Source organism: Mustelus asterias, chromosome 21, assembly GCF_964213995.1.
Source record: "Mustelus asterias chromosome 21, sMusAst1.hap1.1, whole genome shotgun sequence".
NCBI lineage: Eukaryota > Metazoa > Chordata > Chondrichthyes > Carcharhiniformes > Triakidae > Mustelus > Mustelus asterias.
In genome coordinates, this window is record NC_135821.1 from 11,128,474 (window position 1) to 11,149,918 (window position 21,445).

The 21,445-nt window shown below is 49.0% G+C and overlaps 1 protein-coding gene across 1 annotated transcript in view; it reads right to left on the reverse strand.

Moving 5' to 3' along the window:
- ncf4 (neutrophil cytosolic factor 4) overlaps positions 1-21,445 on the reverse strand; it is a 62,508-nt gene that overhangs the window by 24,013 nt on the left and 17,050 nt on the right. Inside the window, exons 4-7 of the mRNA XM_078237481.1 lie at positions 14,027-14,097; positions 10,212-10,339; positions 7,196-7,253; positions 3,329-3,427 (exon numbers count right to left, since the gene is read on the reverse strand). Of these exons, the coding sequence (XP_078093607.1) occupies positions 3,329-3,427; positions 7,196-7,253; positions 10,212-10,339; positions 14,027-14,097 (356 nt within the window). The remainder of the gene's footprint in view (positions 1-3,328; positions 3,428-7,195; positions 7,254-10,211; positions 10,340-14,026; positions 14,098-21,445) is intronic.

Consider the following 21,445-nt stretch of genomic DNA (forward strand, 5'->3'; position numbering starts at 1 on the left):
TACTGTGAAAATCCCCCAGTCGCCACACTCTGGCGCCTGTTCGGAAACACTGAGAGAGAATTTAGCATGGCCAACGCACCTAACCAGCACGTCTTTCGGACGATGGGGGGAAACCGGAGCACCCGGAGGAAACCTACGCAGACACAGCGAGAACGTGCAGACTCCGCACAGACACAGTCACCCAGGTAAGGACGGCAGATTTCCTTCCCTAAAGGGACATTAGTGACCCAGATGGGTTTTTCCAACAATCGACAATGGTTTCATGGTCATCAGTCGATTCTTAATTCCAGATATTTTTAATTGAGTTCAAATTCCACCATCTGCCGTGGTGGGATTTGAACCCGGGTCCCCAGCTGTGCTTCTGGATTGATGTTTAGCGATAATACCACTAGACCGTTGCCTCCCCTTGTTACTTCTGTTAACTAAGCCAGGTAATTTTGGTTTTGCAATGGACCTATTACAGCTAAGAGTTGTCATAGTAGAAGAAATAGTCCATAGATTTTCCTTGCCAAACACAAAAGCCCCCTCCTGCCAGACTCAGATCATCGACACTTAGCACATCTGTTGGCCCTGTTGTTTTAGCACAGCTGGCCAACATCTGCCCACAGCAGAAGACATCCATCTTTTCAAAATATCCCCTTGCTTTCTTTCCAAACAAACGGGGATTTCCAATTGAATTGAAGGGTTGGAGGAATGGGAAACAGTACGAAGAAAAAGAGGACTTATTGAGAAATTAAAACTAACAAAATAGAGAGAATCATAGAATCCCTACAATGCAGCAGGAGGACATTCGGCCCATCGAGTCTGCGCCAACTCTCCGAAAGAGCACCTCACCCAGGTCCTATCCCCGCAACCCCACCTATATACACTGCTAATCCCTCTAATCTGCACATCTTTGGACACTAAGGGACAACTTATCATGGCCAATCCACCTAACCTACACATCTTTGGGCACTAAGGGGCAATTTAGCATGGCCAATCCACCTAACCTACACATCTTTGGGCACTAAGGGGCAATTTAGCATGGCCAATCCACCTAACCTGCACATCTTTGGAATGTGAGAGGAAACCAGAGCACCCGGAAGAATGCACAAACTCCGCTTAGACAGTGACCCAAGGCCAGAACTGAACCCTGGCGCTGTGAGGCAGCAGTGCTAATCACTGTGCCTCCATTACACTCCTTCTGTTTGTTAGGGACCGGATGAGAAACTCCAAGCTTTATTATGAAGCGAGCCGAGACCCCAACCTTTTTAAAATTTTGGCAATTGTACAGTAGTGCAGTGGTATTGTCACTGGACTATAATCCAGAGGCCCAAGCTATGGGGCAGTATGGTGGCACAGTGGTTAGCACTGCTGTCTCACAGCACCAGGGACCCGGGTTCGATTCCCGGCTTGGGTCACTGTCTGTGCGGAGTCTGCACATTCTCCTCGTGTCTGCGTGGGCTTCCTCCGGGTGCTCCGGTTTCATAGAATCCCTACAGTGCAGAAGAAGACCATTCGGCCCATCGAGTCTGCACCGACTATAATCCCACTCAGGCCCTATTCCCATAATCCCACATATTTACCCTGCTAATCCCCCTGACGCTAGGGTCAGTTTAGCACGGCCAATCAACCTAACCCGTATGTCTTTGGACTGTGGGAGGAAACCGGAGGAAACCCACGGGGAGAATGTGCACACTCCACACAGACAGCGACCCTCCCAAATTCCGAAAGACATACTCGTTAGGCACTTTAGCCGTGCTAAATTCTCCCTCAGTGTACAGGAACAGGCACCGGAATGTGGCAACTCGGGGATTTTCACAGTAACTTCATTGCAGTGTTAATGTAAGCCTACTTGTGACACTGATAAACTATAAAAACTAAAAAACTTTAGCCTAGCTGTGCTGAAATGACTCAGGGAGTTCTGGGTGCCTGGAATTAACCTTGCCAGCATGAAGCAAGTGCTTAAAAATTGATAACCTGCAGTAAGGCGATTTACTCAAAGTCATCTCAGAGTCATCCAGTGGGAGCTCCACAAATTACAAATCATTACCAAATGTAAACCAGACAGGCGGGATCACATCCTTCCATTTACTTTCTCTAATTAGAATGGAAAACTTTTGAACAAATGTTGATAATAAAAGCCTTCACGTTGTGGGATAGACATCAGGCATTTCAGATTTGCCTCTTGGCAATGCAGCCGAGATAATTCATCCCACATTTGCACCCATAATCCATCTTTCTGTTCAAACGTGCACCGCCCCCCCCCCCCTCCCCCCTCCCCCCCCCACCCTCGCCCCCATCAGCCCCGTCAGCTAGTTGTTAAAGGTCCCCCCTCCCCAGACCCAAACAATGGATTTCCCACCCAGGATTCTGCCCTTTCCCCACGTCACTGAACCTAATGTTATCCGGGCATTGTCACGTTGCTGACTGTGGGAGCTTGCTGTGCCTAAATTGGCTGCCGCGCTTGCTACATCGCAACAGTGGGTGGAATTCTCCAGCATTTATCTGTCGGCAGGATCTTCCGGTGTGTTTTGGGACATCGCGAGGGTGTGAGAGGTGCTATATAAATGCAAATCTTTCCTTCTTTTGCTAAGTCGATACAGTTAGTTCTCACTGAACACCATCACGTAGACCTTTATGCAGTTTCTTGGGTTGATATTTTTCGCTTCCCCCTCTCTCTCACTCTCACTCTCTGCCTGTCCACCTATCTATCTGTCTATCTCTTCTCTCTCTGTCTGTCTGTCTGCTTCTTGTCTATCTATCTACCCAGCCATCTATCTATCCATCTATCTATCCATCTATCCATCTTCTATCTATCTCTCTCTCTCTCCGTCTCTCTCTCTCCATCTGTCTGTCTGTCTCTCCCTCCTTCTATCTATTTCTCTGTCCATTTGTCTTATCCGTCCATCTGTCCGTCCATCCAACTCTCTGTCTGTCTGTTTATCTATCCATATATCTAGGTATATCTGTCTGTCTGTCTCACTGTCTGTCTGCCTGTCTCTGTCTATTTCTCTGTCTGTCTTATCCATCCATCCGTCTGTTCATCCAACTGTCTGTCTGTCTATCTATCCATCTATCTACGTACGTCTGTCTGTCTGTTTGTCCATCTATTTACGTCTGTCTATCTATTTACGTCTGTCTGTCTACCTATTTACATCTGCCTGTCTGCCTGTCTGTCTGTCTGTCTATGGTGCAGCAAAGCCCAAACCTCAATCTGCTCCTTTAGGAAGGGTACATGTGGAAAGTTTACAATGTTAACAGCACAGTCCCTCTATTATGGCCCCAATGCATCAAAGTACAGGTGGTGATTGTCTATCAGAGTGTGTATGGACTAAGTCCCACTCACCTCCAGCCAGTCGTCATTGACTCTTTTTAGCAGATAGATAATGTCGCCGGTTTTGAATGTTAATTCCAAGTCATTGTCCCCGGTAAAATCATAGAGGGCCTGGAGGGGTGGGAGTGAAAATAAAAACAGAACAGCTGTCAGCATTGAAGAACAGCACCTTAAGTTAAGATGTGATGTGAATAAACAGTACAAGGAATACATTAATTGGAAGTGGGTAGCAATCAGATATAGCTAACAGTTATAAAGGCAAAGGGTGCCTTGGCCTTCATTGCAAGAGGGCTTGAGTACAGGAGCAAGGATGCCTTACAGCAGCTGTAAGGAGTCTCACAACACCAGGTTAAAGTCCAACAGGTTTATTTGGTAGCACGAGCTTTCGGAGCGCTGCCCCTTCATCAGGTGGACTCACCTGATGAAGGAGCAGCGCTCCGAAAGCTTGTGACTCATGCTACCAAATAAACCTGTTGGACTTTAACCTGGTGTTGTGAGACTTCTTACCGTGTTTACCCCAGTCCAATGCCGGCATCTCCACATCATGGTTACAGCAGCTGGACAGGGCCTTGGTGAGACCACACCTGGAGTATTACGTGGGATTTGCTCTCTCTATCGAAGAAAGGATGTGCTTGCCACAGAGGGAGCGCAGCGAAGGTTCACCAGATTGATCCCTGGGATGGTAGGATTGTCACGTGAGGAGAGACTGGGTAGACCGGGCCTGTATTCACTGGAATTTAGAAGAATGAGAGGGGACCTTATTGAAGTGTACAAAATTCTGACAGGACTGGACAGTCTGGATGCAGGGATGTTGTTTCCTCTGGGTGGGGGGATGGTCTAGAACAAGGGGTAGTCTCAGGATATGGGGGAGGCCATTTAGGACTGAGATGGGGAGAAACTTCTTCACTCAGAGGGTGGAGAACCTGTGAAATTTTCTATCACAGAAAGCTGTGGAGGCCAAGTCACTGATTGTATTTAAGAAGGAAATAGATTTAGACCATAAGACCATGAGATATAGGAGCAGAATTGGGCCATTCGGCCCATCGAGTCTTCTCCGCCATTCAATCATGGCTGATATGTTTCTCAACCCCATTCTCCCCCCTTTTCCCCGTAACCTTTGATCCCCTTACTGGCACGATGGCACAGTGGTTAGCACTGCTGCCTCACAGCGCCAGGGACCCGGGTTCAATTCCCGGCTTGGGTCACTGTCTGTGTGGAGTTTGCACGTTCTCCCCGTGTCTGCGTGGGTTTCCTCCGGGTGCTCTGGTTTCCTCCCACAGTCCAAAGATGTGCAGGTTAGGTGGATTAGCCGTGCTAAATTGCCCCTTAATGTCAGGGGGCTAGCTCGGGTAAATGCATGGGGTTATGGGGATAGGGTCTGGGTGGGATTGTTGTCGGTGCAGACTTGGTGGGCCGAATGGCCTCCTTTTGCACTGCAGGGATTCTATGATCCTATGAATCAAGAACTTAACTATCTCTGTCTTAAATACACTCAATGACCTGGCCTCCACAGCCTTCTGTGGCAATGAATTCCACAGATTCACCACCCTCTGGCCGAAGAAATTCCTCCTCATCTCGGTGCTAAAGGGTCGTCCCTTTACAGAGGCTGTGTCCTCGGATCCTAGTCTCTCTGACTAATGGAAACATCTTCCCTGCATCCACTCTATCCAGGCCTTTCAGTATTCCGTAAATTTCAATGAGATTACCCCCCTCCCCGGTCCTTCTTAACTCCATCGAATACAGACCCAGAGACTTAAAGGCGTCAAGGGGAGAATGTGAGCGTGTGGCTCTGAGTTAGAGGAGCACCCATGGTCATGTTGAATGGTGGAGCAGGGCCAAAAGGCCTAGTCCTGCTCCTATTTTCTTTGTTTCTATGTGACTTTATCTGCTGTCTTCCTGCAACCTCTTGACTGTCACAGGTCCAACTCTTCCTGCGAATCTGGTGAGGTGTGGACATGGCCCCTTTAAGAAAGACAGCTCAAATTCAAGTCCCCCCAATGGTGGCCTCCATGCCGGGTGGGCTCTGGATGCTCAGCCCTTGCCAAGTGGCTGCTCAGTTGATGGACTTAACCTTTGAATCTCTGCTTTCATTATCCAATGCCCATTTGGCAAGATTGTTTGACAAGAGATGTGTATCCGTTACTGGCCAGTTACTCAGCGACGCCAAGGAGAAGTTGGTCCCAGTCCAGCTGGTTCGTACGATTCTCTGATGGCAGCAATATTGCGTTCAGTCATCACTGACATTGTTTATTGGTGTCATAAATCAGCTTAGATTAACACTGCAATGAAGTTACTGTGAAAATCCCCCTAGTCGCCACACTCCGGCGCCTGTTTGGGTACACTGAGGGAGAATTTAGCACCTAACCAGCAGATCTTTCGGACTGTGGGAGGAAACCGGAGCGCCCGGAGGAAACCCACGCAGACACGGGGAGAACGTGCATACTCCACACAGACAGTGACCCAAGTCGGGAATCGAACCCGGGTCCCTGGCGCTGTGAGGCAGCAGCGCTAACCCACTGTGCTACCGTGCCGCCCAGATCCGACTGTGATCTTACAACTACTTTCAGCTAAGCAGCACCACCGCTGTCGAGAATTGAAAAGGTAAATTATCTAAACTCATTAGCAACGCTCTTAACAATTTGAAAAAACGCATTAGTCAGATGTTTACTTCAGTGTAATGGATTTCTTTCACACAGTCAAAACCCACTCTTCATTTAAACCTAATCTTTCTTATTTATCCATTTGGCAGGTCATGAGGGGTTTTCATAGAATCTCTACAGTGCAGAAGGAGACCATTCGGCCCATCGAGTCTGCACCGACCACAATCCCACCCAGGCCCTATCCCTGAAACCCACCCCCCCCTCCCCCCACACCCGCTAACCCCCTGACATACACATCATCCTGGAACACTAAGGGGCAATTTAGCACGGCCAATGCACCTAACCTGCACATCTTTGGACTGTGGGAGGAAACCGGAGCACCCGGAGGAAACCCACGCAGACACGGGGGAGAAGGTACAAACTCCACACAGACGGTGACCCAAGCTGGGAATCGAAGCCGGGTCCCTGGCCCTGTGAGGCAGCAGTGCTAACCACTGTGCCACCATGCCACCCTCTGCCACCGTGCCGCCCTCAGTTCAGCATTCCCACATCTACAGGCTCTCCAATGTTGAAGCATCATTGAAAACAACAAATCTTATGCTGACTTTCAGAGAAGGTTGTTGGGAATGTTGGCCACCACGATTGTTCCAGGCAGTTTGTTGGCAGCCATGTTTGATCCTGGCAGACAGAGAAATAGATAGATTTCTAGACTCAATAGGTGTCAAGGGATGCGGGGAGAGAGTGGGCATGTGGCGTTGAGATAGAGGATCAGCCATGATCATACTGAATGACAAAGCAGGCTCGAAGGGCTGAATGGCCTCCTTCTGCTCCCATTTCCTAAGTTGCGATGACCACTTGAGTCTGAGAGCAGCAAGGAACTGAGCTCCAGTAAGAAGTCAGGAGTACGGGAATGAAAATCGGAGGAGATACCAAGAAAAGAGGTGGGGCGGTGCGGTGGGACAGTGGTTAGCACAGCTGCCTCACAGCGCCAGGGACGTGGGTTCAATTCCAGCCTCGGGTCACTGTCTGTGTGGAATTTGCCCGTTCTCTCTGTGTCTGCATGGGTTTCCTCCCACTGTCCAAAGATGTGCGGGTTAGGTGCTAAATACTACGTCAGTGTAGTCGAACAGGCGCTGGAGTGTGGCGACTAAGGGCTTTTCATAGTAACTCCATTGCGGTGTTAATGTAAGCCTACTTGTGACACTAATAAATAAAAGACATAATTAACAGCCCTTAGTTTCCTCAGCGAATATTGATTTGAATCTATCTGAACACCTACCTCTGCCTGAGGGGCTTCTGATTTTTCACGTACAATTTCCTTTCCTTTGTGGGATTTGCTAAATAACAAATAAGGAATTATTAGTGTTGTAATAACATAATTAAAGCCAAGTGTGGTTCATTAAACAAATAATGAGCTTCGTGCAACAGATGCAGAGTTAATCAATTATCCGTTCCATTCTGACATGAACATATCAAATTATTCCCCATTACAGAATTAGTCGCTTATTTTCCACTAACCTGCACATCTTTGGTCACCTCGGGACAATTTAGCATGGCCAATCCACCTAACCTGCACATCTTTGGACTGAGAGGGACAATTTAGCATGGCCAATCCACCTAATCTACACACCTTGGGACGCTATGGGACAATTTAGCATGACCAATCCACCCTAACCTACACAACTTTGGACACTAAGGGACAATTTAGCATGGCCAATCCACCTAACCTGCCCATCTTTGGACACTAAGAGGCAATTTAGCATGGCCAATCCACCTAACCTGCACATCTTTGGTCACTAAGGCGTAACTTAACATGGCCAATCCACCTAACCTACACACCTTGGGACACTATGGGGCAATTTAGCATGGCCAATCCACCTAACCTACACATCTTTGGACAGAGAGGGACAACTTAGCATGGCCAATCCACCTAACCTGCCCATCTTTGGATACTAAGGGGCAATTTAGCATGGCCAATCCACCTAACCAGCATATCTTTGGACAGAGAGGGACAATTTAGCATGGCCAATCCACCTAACTCCATCTTTGGAGTGTGGGAGGAAACCGGAGCACACGGAGGAAACCCACACGGACACGGGGAGAACGTGCAAACTCTGCACAGACAGTGACCCCGAGACCGGAATCGAACCCAGGTCCCTGGCACGGTGGGGCAGCAGTGCTAACAACTGTGCCACCCAATACCAATCAAGACCAACATCACAGAAACAGATGATCTGCATGTTATCATGTTGCTGATTGTGGGATCTTGCTGTGTGCAAACCGGTTGGATGTGTTTTCCTGAACATCTCAAGATTACTTCGTTGATGGAAAGACACGTAGGGGAGCCCTGTGGGATCCTGGAAGGCCCTCTTTAAATCCTGTGGTGTTTGGAAAATTGGGTTATTTGAAGTTAAGATAACGGACGCGATTCTCTGGTTCATGTGCAAATCACACTGGGGCCACAGAATCGCTGGTGAGTGATCCTCCCAGCTCCCACGCCCCAACGTGATCTGGTTCAGATCAGCATATTTAAATAATTACTTAAATAAGCAGGGTGGGTTTGGAGTCAGATTCTCCCAGCTTTGGAAAATCTCCAACCTTCCGGTGCAGCAGGAATCTGGCGCTGACCACTAGGGGTCTCCACAAAGGGGGTCCACTCATGATGGTCACGCAGGAAGGGGGGCTTGGAGGTCATTGGAGCCTGCGGGCGGTCAGGGAAATGGCTGGGTAGTGCCCTGGCAATGCCCCGTGACACCCTGGCAGGGCCAACCTCCCAGGTGGCACTGCCTGGCTGGCACTGCCGAGGTGCCAGGTTGGCAATGCCCATGGGGGTGATCTGAAGGGGGTGGGGGCATAAAGGGTGCTCCTGAAAGGTAAGGCATTGGGGGGGAGGGGTTTGTTTCTCAAGGGGAGGGGCATTTAGTGACCCCACAATGGGGTGTCACTCACTTAGAGGAAGGGCTGTGCTGCCACCAGCAAGAGGGGAAGGGGTTGTGGGGGTCTGATGCCAGTGAGCTGGACGGGGTGGTCTCTTAGCTGGCGAGTGGGGGGTGGAGGGGGCGGGGGGCGGGGTGTAGGGTCGCCTGGAGATTGGCGTGCCCTTTAAAAATGGCACCCCGATCTCCGAGGGGCAAACCTTGCCAACATCTTTCAGGCCCTACTCCAAAAAAAAAATTCGAAGTGTGGGTGAGTCTCTCATAGATCATAGAATCTGTGGGTGGCACGGTGGCACAGTGGTTAGCACCGCTGCCTCACAGCGCCAGGGACACGGGTTCGATTCCGGCCTCAGGTCACTGCCTGTGTGGAGTTTGCACATTCTCCCCGTGTCTGCGTGGGTTTCCTCCGGGTGCTCCGATTTCCTCCCACAGTCTGAAAGATGTGTGGGTTAGGTTGATTGGCCATGCTAAATTGCCCCTAGTGTGAGGGGGATTAGCAGAGTCAATGAGGCTTATGGGAATAGGGCCTGGGTGGGATTGTGGGCCGAATGGCCTCCTTCTGTACTGTAGGGATTCTATGATTCTAGTATAATCCCTACAGTACAGGAGCCTCAATGGGCCGAATGGCCTCCTTCTATACTGTAGGGATTCTATGATTCTAGTATAATCCCTACAGTACAGGAGCCTCAATGGGCCGAATGGCCTCCTTCTGTACTGTAGGGATTCTATGATTCTACTATAATCCCTACAATACAGGAGCCTCAATGGGCCAAATGGCCTCCTTCTGTACTGTAGGGATTCTATGATTCTATGAGTCTGCACGGACAACAATCCCGCCCAGGCCCTATCCCCGTAACTCCATTCTGACAATAGCCAGTCAGCGACGCCCACGTCCCATGAGTGAATACAAAAAAACCCACTCCCTTGCCCTGAGGCCTCTGCCGCTTGCCGTCCCATAGCCTCATTCCAGGCAGCGAGCTGCAGTGCCTCTTCTGGCCACTGCAGCGCTGTGCCTGGAGTTGGAGAGCTGCCGGCCAATCCAATTGGCTCGCAGCCTTCCCAAGGTGGCCCTCCCACCCAAATGATGGCGAATGTCCCACCTTTGTACCAATCTATGCTGGTTACAGCCTGACACGGCCTGGGGAGTGCTGGCTTGGCAGAGATGCGCTCCTTGGCAAACCTTTAGGCCATGGATTCTGGAAAAGCATTCAATAAAGTGTCCCGAGATGAACTTGCAAGTTAATGCCAGTTTTTCCTAAATTCCTTTAGGGCAACGTGGCAGCCAAATAACAGCGGACGTGCTGACGGTAGGAAGAACATTCCGGGCTCGGGGGACCTTTAGTTGGCGCAGTTACTTACACTCTCTGGGTAGTCGGCCTCAGTCTCCGTAGTGACCGTGGGACATGCTCAGAATCCTTGACCGTTTGATGGAAGAATATGCGGAGATCTTCGTCAAGGAGAACCCAGACTGACAGTTCCAGAAGTTTCTAGAATTCCGTTCAATATTAGAAAATGATCAGCACAGAAGGAAATATCATTCAGATTTAATTTATCGCACTGATGTTAAAACTGAGAATCATAGAATTCCAACAGTGCAGAAGGAGGCCATTTGGCCAATCGAGCCCACCTAGCCCCTATCCCCATAGCCCCACGTATTTACCCCACTGATCACCCTTATACTAAGGGGCAATTTAGCACGGCCAATCCCCCTAACCTGCACATCTTTGGACACTAAGGGGCAATTTAGCACGGCCAATCCCCCTAACCTGCACATCTTTGGACACCAAGGGGCAATTTAGCACGGCCAATCCCCCTAACCTGCACATCTTTGGACACTAAGGGGCAATTTAGCACGGCCAATCCCCCTAACATGCACATCTTTGGACACTAAGGGGCAATTTAAAGTTTATTTATTAGTCACAAATAGGCTTACATTCACACTGCAATGAGATTACTGAGAAAATCCCCTAGTTGCCACACACCGGTGCCTGTTCGGGTACACTGAGGGAGAATTTAGCACGGCCAATGCACCTATCCTGCACATCTTTGGTCACTAAGGGGCAATTTAGCATGGCCAATGCACCTATCCTGCACATCTTTGGACACTAAGGGGCAATTTAGCATGGCCAATCCACCTAACTTGCACATCTTTGGACACTAAGACAATTTGGCATGGCCAATCCACCTAACTTGCACATCTTTGGACACTGAGGGGCAATTTAGAATGGCCAATTCAACTAACCTGCACATCTTTGGACTGCGGGAGGAAACCGGAGCACCTGGAGGAAACCCACGCAGACATGGGGAGAACGTGCAAACTCCACACAGACAGTCACCCGAGGCCGGAATTGAACCTGGGTCTCTGGTGCAGTGAGGCAGCAGTGCTAACCATTGTGCCACAGTGCCGCCACTATCCAAATCCTGAAGAGCCTGTCACCATAGTGTTGCCTAGACTGGTGTGAGAAATGCTGCAATGGGAGAGAGGCATATTCGATAGGATTCACACATTCTTGGGCTGTCTGCGTTGGCGTCTGTAGAGCAGACAGAGCAGAGAGACAAAGTTAATTGAGAACACACACACACACACACTCACACATGCACACACGCACATACACACACACACTCACATACACACACGCACTCACACATGCACACACACACACACACGCACACACTCATACACGCACACACACACACTCACACGCACACACACACTCACACACGCACACATACACACACACACTCACACACGCACACACTCACACACGCACATACACACTCACACACGCACACACACACATACACACACACACACACACATACACACACACCCCTGGGTTTTAATGGAATCCCAGGCAGGGTAGGCCTCAACAACCACCGGGGTGGGCAAAGGACTTCTAAAGATGTTTCTGGAGCAGATAATGGCTGCCCTCAAGGCACCCAATCCACACAGCAGGTTAAATTGGCATCTGCGGAGAGGTGAGTGTATTTATCAGAAACATTTCCTCAACCAATAGTGAAAGGTAGTCGAGTGTATTAATGTGCTCCGAGAAAGCGAGGGTGTGTACAGACGATGCAGAAACAAGCACAGAGATGAGTCATCAGTGGAAAAAATATAACATTTCATTTCAGTCGAGGAATAAAACCATAATTCGACAAAGGGCGTTTGAGTGAAAGACATTGGCTTTATATATAGATATATATATCTATCACAATCCCAAAACATCTCAAAGGGCCAATGAAGTGGTTTTGAAGGCGGCACGGTGGCACAGTGGTTAGCACTGCTGCCTCACAGCGCCAGGGACCCGGGCTCGATTCCCAGCTTGGGTCACTGTCTGTGTGGAGTCTGCACGTTCTCCCCGTGTCTGCGTGGGTTTCCTCCCACACTCCAAAGATGTGTAGATTAGATGGATTGGCCATGCTAAATTGCCCCTTAGTGTCCAAAGATGTGCAAGTTAGGTGGATTGGCCGTGCTAAATTGCCCCTTCGTGTCCAAAGATGTGCAGGTTAGGTGGATTGGCCACACTAAATTGCCCCTTAGTGTCCAAAGATGTGTAGGTTAGGTGGATTGGCCGTGCTAAATTGCCCCTTCGTGTCCAAAGATGTGTAGGTTAGGTGGATTGGCCGTGCTAAATTGCCCCTTAGTGTCCAAAGATGTGTAGGTTAGGTGGATTGGCCGTGCTAAATTGCCTCTTAGTGTCCCAAGGTGTGCAGGTTCGGGGGATTAATGAGGTAAATATGTGGAGTTATGGCGAATACGGCCTGGGTGGGATGCTCTGTCGGAGAGTCGGTGCGGACCCAATGGGCCAAATGGCCTTCTTTTGCACTGTGGGGATTCTATGAAATGTCACTGTATTAATGTGGGAAATACAGCAGCCAATTTGCATACAGCAAGATCCCATTAGCAGCAATAGGGACACAGGATCACAGAGCGAATTGTTACAGTACAGGAAGAGGCCATTCAGTCCATCACATTTTGTGCTGGCTCTTCGAATGAGCAATGCGCCAAGTGACATTGCCCCGCCTTCTGCTCGTTACCTTGCACATTCCTCCAGGTGACCAAATAATCTGCTTTTTAATGGTGTTGTTTGGGTGACTACGAAGGATCACAAAATGTCAGAGCAGGAGTAGGCCATTCGGCCCTTCGAGCCACTCAGTAAAATCATGGCTGAACAGGTTGTGGTCTTATCCCCACTTTCCTGCCTGCCCCCCACCCCCCCCATAACCCTTGACTCCTTCCTTTTTCAAAAATCTGTCCCACCCCTGCATTGAATCCCTTCAATGACCCAGCCACCACTACTTTCTGGGGAAGAAAATCCTCCAAACTGGGCAGCACGGTGGCACAATGGTTAGCACTGCTGCCTCACAGTGCCAGGGACCCGGGTTCGACTCCCGGCTTGGGTCACTGTCTGTGCGGAGTCTGCACGCTCTCCCCATGTCTGCGTGGGTTTCCTCCGGGTGCTCCGGTTTCCTCCCACACTCCAAAGACGTGTGGGTTAGGAGCATTGGCCATGCTAAAATGCTCCTTACTGTCCTGGGATGCGTAGGCTAGAGGGATTAGCGAGTTAAATTTGTGGGGCTATGGGGATGGGGCCTGGGTGGATTCTTGTTGGTGCAGACTCAATGGGCTGAATGGCCTCATTCTGCACTGTAGGGATTCTATGTTTCTATGTTAATGGCCCTCGGAGATAATATTTAAAAAAATTATGGGATGTGGGCATCGCTGGCTAGGTCAACATTTTTTGCCCATTCCTAATTGCCCCTTGAAAAGGTGGGGGTGAGCTGCCTGCTTGAACTGTTGCAGTCCATGTGGTGTAGGTACATCCACTGTGCTGTTAGGGAGGGAATTCTCGGACTCTGACCTCAGTGACAGTGACTTCTCAACCAATCAGAGTAGACTCGACAGCCAATCGGCACCCCTTTCCTCGTGCAGTACAAATTGTTGCTCCCTTTGAAATTTGGTATTTTTGCATCTTTCCTGATGAGCGCAAGATGAAAAACTTTGACAGCATGTGTGTTTTTGCAGCAATTTCAGAAAGGGAGAGGCAGAGTCAGAGAAGGATAGAGGCAGAATAAAGAGAATGAGATGAAGAGAGTGAGAGAGACAGGAATGAGAAGGGGACAGAGATAGAGGGATAAGGAAGAAGCAAGCAGCTTCTGAAGCGATGACCCACCTTCATGTAGATGTTGAGTTCGGGGATTCTCTTCTCCGCAATGTCTTGCTTGTTGCCCACGTAAACTTTCCCTAGTGTGAAAACAAGGAGAGCGTGTTAGAGGCGGAACAAAGAGGAATGGATTTGCCCGAGTGAGGAAAGGTCACAGATTATCACAGCTCGTTGACCCCCCGAGGAATTCTTCTAGAATTTTCCCGTCAGCCTATGGCCCCGGAGCTGTTGGGCAACTGGCCAGCTGCTGGGAGGTAGCCCTCTCCGACTATCGGCTCTTCGCTGTAGCCTCAGGTGGAAATGATGTCCTGGCAACACTGAGAGTGGCTTTTTATTCAAAGGTTTAAGAAATTGGAGGGAGGTTGCCTCCATCTTTGAGGTTCACCCCCCTCATTCTCTGTGTCTGTGTCTGTCTCTGAGTCTCTCTCTCTGCCTCGCTCTGTCTCTCTCTCTCTCTCTTTTCTGTCTCTCTGTCTCTCTCTCTCTCTGTCGAATCTGTCTTTCTCTCTCTGTCTCTGTCTCTCTCTCTTTCTCTGTCTCTGTCTCTCTCTCTCTCTGTCTATCTCTCTCTCTCTCTGTGTTTCTCTCTCTCTCTTTCTGTCTGTCTGTCTCTCTCTCTCTCTGTCTCTCTCTGTCTCTCTCTCTGTCTCTGCCTCTCTCCCTCACTGTCTCTATTTCTCTCTCTCTGTCGTCTCTCTCTCTCTCTCTGTGTCTCTGTCTTTGTGTCTCTCTCTGTCTCTCTCTGTCTCTGCCTCTCTCCCTCTCTGTCTCTGTCCTTCTCTCTCTTTTTCTCTGTCTCCCTCTCTCTCTCCCTCTTCTCTCTCTTTTTGGCTCCATTGTCTCTGTCTCTCTGTCTCACTTTCCCCCTCTTCCTCTTTCTCTCTCTCTGTCTCTCTCTCTCTAGGCGGAGTTTTCCCGTTCCACCCACCATGGGAATTGTAGCGGGCAGGGATGGACCTTGCAAAGTTCCATTGACCTTAGGCGGGAATTTCCAGCCTTGGGGCGGCCGGAAAATCCCGCCCTCTCTCTCTCTCAGTGGTTAGCACTGCTGCCTCACAGCGCCAGGGACCCGGGTTCAATTCCTGGCTTGGGTCACTGTCTGTGTGGAGTCTGCGCGTTCTCCCCGTGTCTGCGTGGGTTTCCTCCGGGTGCTCCAGTTTCCTCCCACAGTCCAAAGATGTACGGGTTAGGTTGATTGGCCATGCTAAATGACCCCTTAGTATCCCGGGATGTGTAGGTTAGGGGGATTCCATTAGCGGGGTAAATGTGTGGGGTTGTACAGTACGGCCTGGTTGGGATTGTTGTCGGTGCAGACTCAATGGGCCGAATGGCCTCCTTCCACACTGTAGGAATTTTACAATTCTATGATTCTCTGTCCCTCTCTGTTTCTCTCTCTCCCTTTGTCTCTCTCTCTGTTTCACCCTCTTTGTTTATCTGTCTCTCTCTCTCTCTTTGTCTCTCTCTCTCTCTTTGCTCTCTCTCTCTCTCTCTCACTCCCTTTGTCTTTCTTTCTTTCTCTCTCTCTTTGTCTCTCTCTCTCTCTCACTCTGTCTCTCTTTCTCTCTCTCTGTTTCTCTCTCTCTCTTTGTCTCTCTCTGGCTGTTTTTCCTCTCTCTCTTTCTCTCTCTCTGTTTCTCTTTGTCTCTCTCTCTCTCTCACTCTCTTTGTCTCTCTTTCTCTCTCTCTGTTTGTCTCTCTCTGGCTGTTTTTCCTCTCTCTCTTTCTCTCTGTTTCTCTTTGTCTCTCTCTTTGTCTCTCTCTCTCTGTCTCTCTTTGTCTCTGTTTCTCGCTCTCTGTTTTTCTCTCTCTCTCTCTTTGTCTCTCTCTGGCTGTTTTTCCTCTCTCTCTTTCTCTCTCTCTCTCTCTTTGTCTCTCTCTGGCTGTTTTTCCTCTCTCTCTTTCTCTCTCTCTCTCTCTTTGTCTCTCTCTGGCTGTTTTTCCTCTCTCTCTTTCTCTCTCTCTGTTTCTCTTTGTCTCTCTCTCTCTCTTTGTCTCTCTCCCTGTCTCTCTTTGTCTCTCTCTGTTTCTCTCTCTCTCTCTCTTTGTCTCTCTCCGGCTATTTTTCCTCTCTCTTTCTCTCTCTCTCTCTCTGTTTCTCTCTGTTTCTCTTTCTGTCTCTCTCTCTCTCTATTTCGCTCTCTGCCCCCTCCGCCCACCCCCACCGCCCCTGCGTGACGGCGTGAAATGCCCCCTCCTTTGGATTTTTTTTGGCAGAATGTTGTGAGATCTGGAGTGAGAACGGACCGGATTTCCCGCTGGACACAACAACTTTTTGTTAAGATTTCGCCCTCAGAGCGGCTCTGACGAAGGGTCACCCAGACTCGAAACGTTGGCTCTATTCTCTGTCTTCACAGACGCTGTCAGACCTGCTGAGACTTTCCGGCATTTTCCGTTTTGGTTTCAGATTCCGGAATGCGCAGGAATTTCCTTTCGACTAAGTGGCCACTTGGAATGGGTGGGTTTTTTTGGGGGGGTCGGTGGGGAGGGGGTTCCGGGGGCAACAACAATCGACGGAGAAAGTTGAATAAGAGAAAGTTCGAGAAAGGTCACAGTTGTCAAGCAAAGAATCGAACCACATCATTACCTGAAGGATGAAGAATTGAGGGCAACATTAAATCACTTCATCTTTTATGACTCCTAAGTATACCTTTCACTGGAAGGTGATAATTTGCACAGTAAAATATGAAGAAATTAATCATTGGCTCAATTAGTCATCCGTAGGTAAGAGCAGAGTCTAAAGCAACCGCCTCAGAAGAATCACAAAGACAATTACTACCTTTCATTCAACTATTAGGTCAAAGAATTTATAGAATAGAATCCCTACAGTGCAGGAGGAGGCCGTTCGGCCCATCGAGTCTGCACCGACCACAATCCCACCCTATCCCTGTAACCCCACATATTTACCTCGCCAATCCCCCTGACGCTCAGGGGCAATTTTAGCATGGCCAATCAACCTAACCCGCACATCTTTCAGGATTGTGGGAGGAAACCGGGGCACCCGGAGGAAACCCACGCAGACACGGGGGAGAATGTGCAGTCTCCGCACAGACAGTGACCCAAGCCGGGAATCGGACCCGGGTCCCTGGCGCTGTGAGGCAGCAGTGCTAACCACTGTGCCACCGTGTTAACGATCGTTAGCTTTCTAACTCCCTTAGCTTTTGGAGATGTTTCCGTGACAAATTTCACAGTGCGTTAACCCTTTCTTGCCCCATCAAAAGTTCCATTACTTTCTGCACTATCGGGATTCTATGAATTGATTTGATTTATTATTGTCACATGTATTAACATACAGTGAAAAGTATTGTTCCTTGCACGCTACACAAACAGAGCATACCGTTCATAGAGAAGGAAAGGAGAGAGTGCAGAATGTAGTGTTACAGTCATAACTAGAGCGTAGAGAAAGATCAACTTAGTGCGAGGTAGGTCCATTCAAAAGTCTGACAGCAGCAGGGAAGAAGCTGTTCTTGAGTCGGTTGGTACGTGTCCTCAGACTTTCGTATCTTTTAACCCGACGGAAAAAGGTGGAAGAGGGAATGTCCGGGGTGCGTGGGGTCCTTGATTATGCTTCCCGAAGCAGCGGGAAGTGCAGTCAGAGTCAATGGATGGGAGGCTGGTTTGCATGACGGACTGGGCTACATTCATAACCCTTTGTAGTTTCTTGCGGACTTGGTCAGAGCAGGAGCCATACCAAGCTGTGATACACCTGGAAAGAATGACTTCTATGGTGCATCTGTAAAAATTGGTGAGAGTCGTAGTGGACACGCCAGATTTCCTGAGAAAGTAGAGGCATTGGTGGGGCTTTCTTAACTATAGCGTTGGGGTGGAGGGACCAGGACTGATTGTTGGTGATCTGGACACCTAGAAACCTGAAGCTCTCGACCATCTCCACTTCATTACCGTTGATGTAAACAGGGACATGTCCTCCATTACGCTTCGTGAAATCGATGTCGATCTCCTTTGTTTTACTGACATTGAGGGAGAGATTATTGTCACCGCACCATTTCACCAGATTCTCTCTCTATCTTAGCCCCTCTTCCGACCAGCCTTGCCAAAACCCTGGTCGGCAGGTGTAGGGTTTGACCAGTGATTGGTTTACCCACATTCCCAGGACATGGGAGCATTCCCACTTTGCCAGATTTCTCATGCTTCCCTCCGCCTCTGTCCTTCTCCCATTACCACTTATACTTCCCCAGAACCTCTCATTTCCTGTCCCATTATCAATAGCCTTGTGCTGTTAATCATTCCTGTCCTCCACTCTGTCCTGAAACCTAGCTCCTTCTATTGCCTTGATTTTGTAACCTTTCCCCTTTGCTTCCTCACTTGCCCCCTTCCACCCCCTCCCCACCTCCCCGCCCCCCCACCCCCAGCACAGTGAAGCAGAAATCAACACACTGGGCTTCTCTTCCTTGAGGGAGTTTATTGCTATGTTGAGCCTCACAGCTCCCATTTCATCCAATCCAGTGTCCCGGCCATCCCCTGTTTATAGGCGCTCACAGACACCTGATACCCATCAGCTGTTTATCTTAACCGTAACACTGCAATTGACATGACATTAACACTCCCACCCCCACCCCAACTCAGTCCTTGCCTAGATCATTAGAACATTGGATCTCTAAAATGGTGGCACACTGGTTAGCACTGCTGCCTCACAGCACCAGGGACCTGGGTTCAATTCTGGCCATGCTAAATTGCCCCTTAGTCGCCAAAGGTGTGTAGGTTAAGTTGATTGGCCATGCTAAATTACCCCTTAGTGGCCAAAGATGTGCGGGTTAGGTGGATTGGCCGTGCTAAATTACCCCTGAGTGTCCAAAGATGTGTGGGTTAGGTGGATTGGCCGTGCTAAATTACCCCTTAGTGTCCAAAGATGTGCAGGTTAGGTGGATTGGCCGTGCTAAATTGCCCGTTAGTCGCCAAAGAGGTGCAGGTTAGGTGGATTGGCCATGCTAAATTGCCCCTTAGTATCTAAAAATGTGCAGGTTAGGTGGATTAGCCATCCTAAATTACCCCTTAGTGTCCAAAGATGTGCAGGTTAGGTGGATTGGCCATACTAAATTGCCCCTTAGTGTCCAAAGATGTGTAGGTTAGGTGGATTCGCCATACTAAATTGTCCCTTAGTATCTAAAGATGTGCAGGTTAGGTGGATTGGCCATGCTAAATTGCCCCTTAGTATCTAAAGATGTGCAGGTTAGGTGGATTGGCCATGCTAAATTGCCCCTTAGTCGCCAAAGGTGTGTAGGTTAAGTTGATTGGCCATGCTAAATTACCCCTTAGTGGCCAAAGATGTGCGGGTTAGGTGGATTGGCCGTGCTAAATTACCCCTTAGTGTCCAAAGATGTGTGGGTTAGGTGGATTGGCCGTGCTAAATTACCCCTTAGTGTCCAAAGATGTGCAGGTTAGGTGGATTGGCCGTGCTAAATTGCCCGTTAGTCGCCAAAGAGGTGCAGGTTAGGTGGATTGGCCATGCTAAATTACCCCTTAGTGTCCAAAGATGTGTAGGTTAGGTGGATTGGCCATGCTAAATTGCCCCTTAGTATCTAAAAATGTGCAGGTTAGGTGGATTAGCCATGCTAAATTACCCCTTAGTGTCCAAAGATGTGCAGGTTAGGTGGATTGGCCATGCTAAATTGTCCCTTAGTGTCCAAAGATGTGCAGGTTAGGTGGATTCGCCATACTAAATTGTCCCTTAGTATCTAAAGATGTGCAGGTTAGGTGGATTGGCCATGCTAAATTGCCCCTTAGTATCTAAAGATGTGCAGGTTAGGTGGATTGGCCATGCTAAATTACCCCTTAGTGTCCAAAGATGTGCAGGTTAGGTGGATTGGCCATGCCAAATTGCCCCTTAGTATCTAAAGATGTGCAGGTTAGGTGGATTGGCCATGCTAAATTGCCCCTTAGTGTCCAAAGATGTGCAGCTTAGGTGGATTGGCCATGCTAAATTGTCCCTTAGTATCTAAAGATGTGCAGGTTAGGTGGATTGGCCATGCTAAATTGCCCCTTAGTGTCCAAAGATGTGTAGGTTAGGTGGATTGGCCATGCTAAATTGCCCCTTAGTGTCCAAAGATGTGTAGGTTAGGTGGATTGGCCATGCTAAATTGCCCCTTAGTGTCCAAAGATGTGTAGGTTAGGTGGATTGGCCATGCTAAATTGCCCCTTAGTGTCCAAAGATGTGCAGGTTAGGTGGATCGGCCGTGCCAAATTGCCCCCTAATGTTCAATGATGTGTGGGTTAGGTGGATTGGCCATGCTAAATGTGCAGGGTTTTGGGGCTGAGTGGGATGCTCTGTTGGAGAATCAGTGCAGAATCAATGGGCCAAACGGCCTCCAGCACTGTAGGGATTCTATACATCTATCTCCCATTTCTGGGGCAAGTTCTTCGTTCCTGAGAGGCTAACTGGTTCTCCCGCCACAGTTGCTGCTGGTCCGGCCGGGCGGATTCCAGCACTTTCGGTTTTCACTGAGCCACCCTGAGGTGGGGCACTTGGATGGGTTCCAACAGAAACGGAATCTTCTAGAAGTGACGACAGCTTGACATATGAAATGTCAGCTCGTAATATTGCAGATTAGACTTGCCGAAGAGGACAGCGATAAAATTAACCACAGGGGGAATCGAATCCAGCCAAGTTTGAAACGAGATTGAATGGTACTGAATTATCCTAATATGGTTAGAAAATAATGGATACATCGCACTCAACTTACTGTGAGCAACGCAAACAAGGCAAGGTGGTAATGTGGTAATCATTGTCCGGCTGCTCTGGGTCAAGAGTTTAGTGGCTTCTCTTTATTATTGTAACGAATTGTTATTCCAGGAAGAGGGGAAGCGATGGCCTCGTGATATTATCGCTGGACTATTAATCCAGAAACTCAGCTACCGTTCTGGGGACCCGGATTCGAATCCCGCCACGGCAGATGGTGGAATTTGAATTCAATTTAAAATATCTGGAATTAAGAATCTACCGATAACCATTGTCGATTGTTGGAAAAACCCATCTGGTTCAATAATGTCCTTTTAGGGAAGGAAATCTGCTGTCCTTACCCGGTCTGGCCTACGTGTGACTCCAGAGTCACAGCAATGTGGTTGACTCTCAACTGCCCTCCAAGGGCAATTAGGGATGGGCAATAAATGTTGGCCCAGCCAGCGACGCCCATGTCCCATGAATGAATGAAACAAAGAATAGAGAGATACTGGCTTAGAATTGTAAAGTCTTCTGCGACTAAAAGGTGTCCAGCTTTTAGCTGTAACATCATCTAATTCCTTCCTTCTTCTCAAGGAAGGGAATCAATCACTCCTGTTTGGTCAGGTCTATGGGTGCGTGCCATTTGAATCACCGAACCCCTGCAGTGCAAAAGGAGACCATTCAGCCCATTAAGTCTACACCGACTCTCCGAAAGAGCATCTTCTCCAGGCCCACCCAATCCCCATGACCCCATG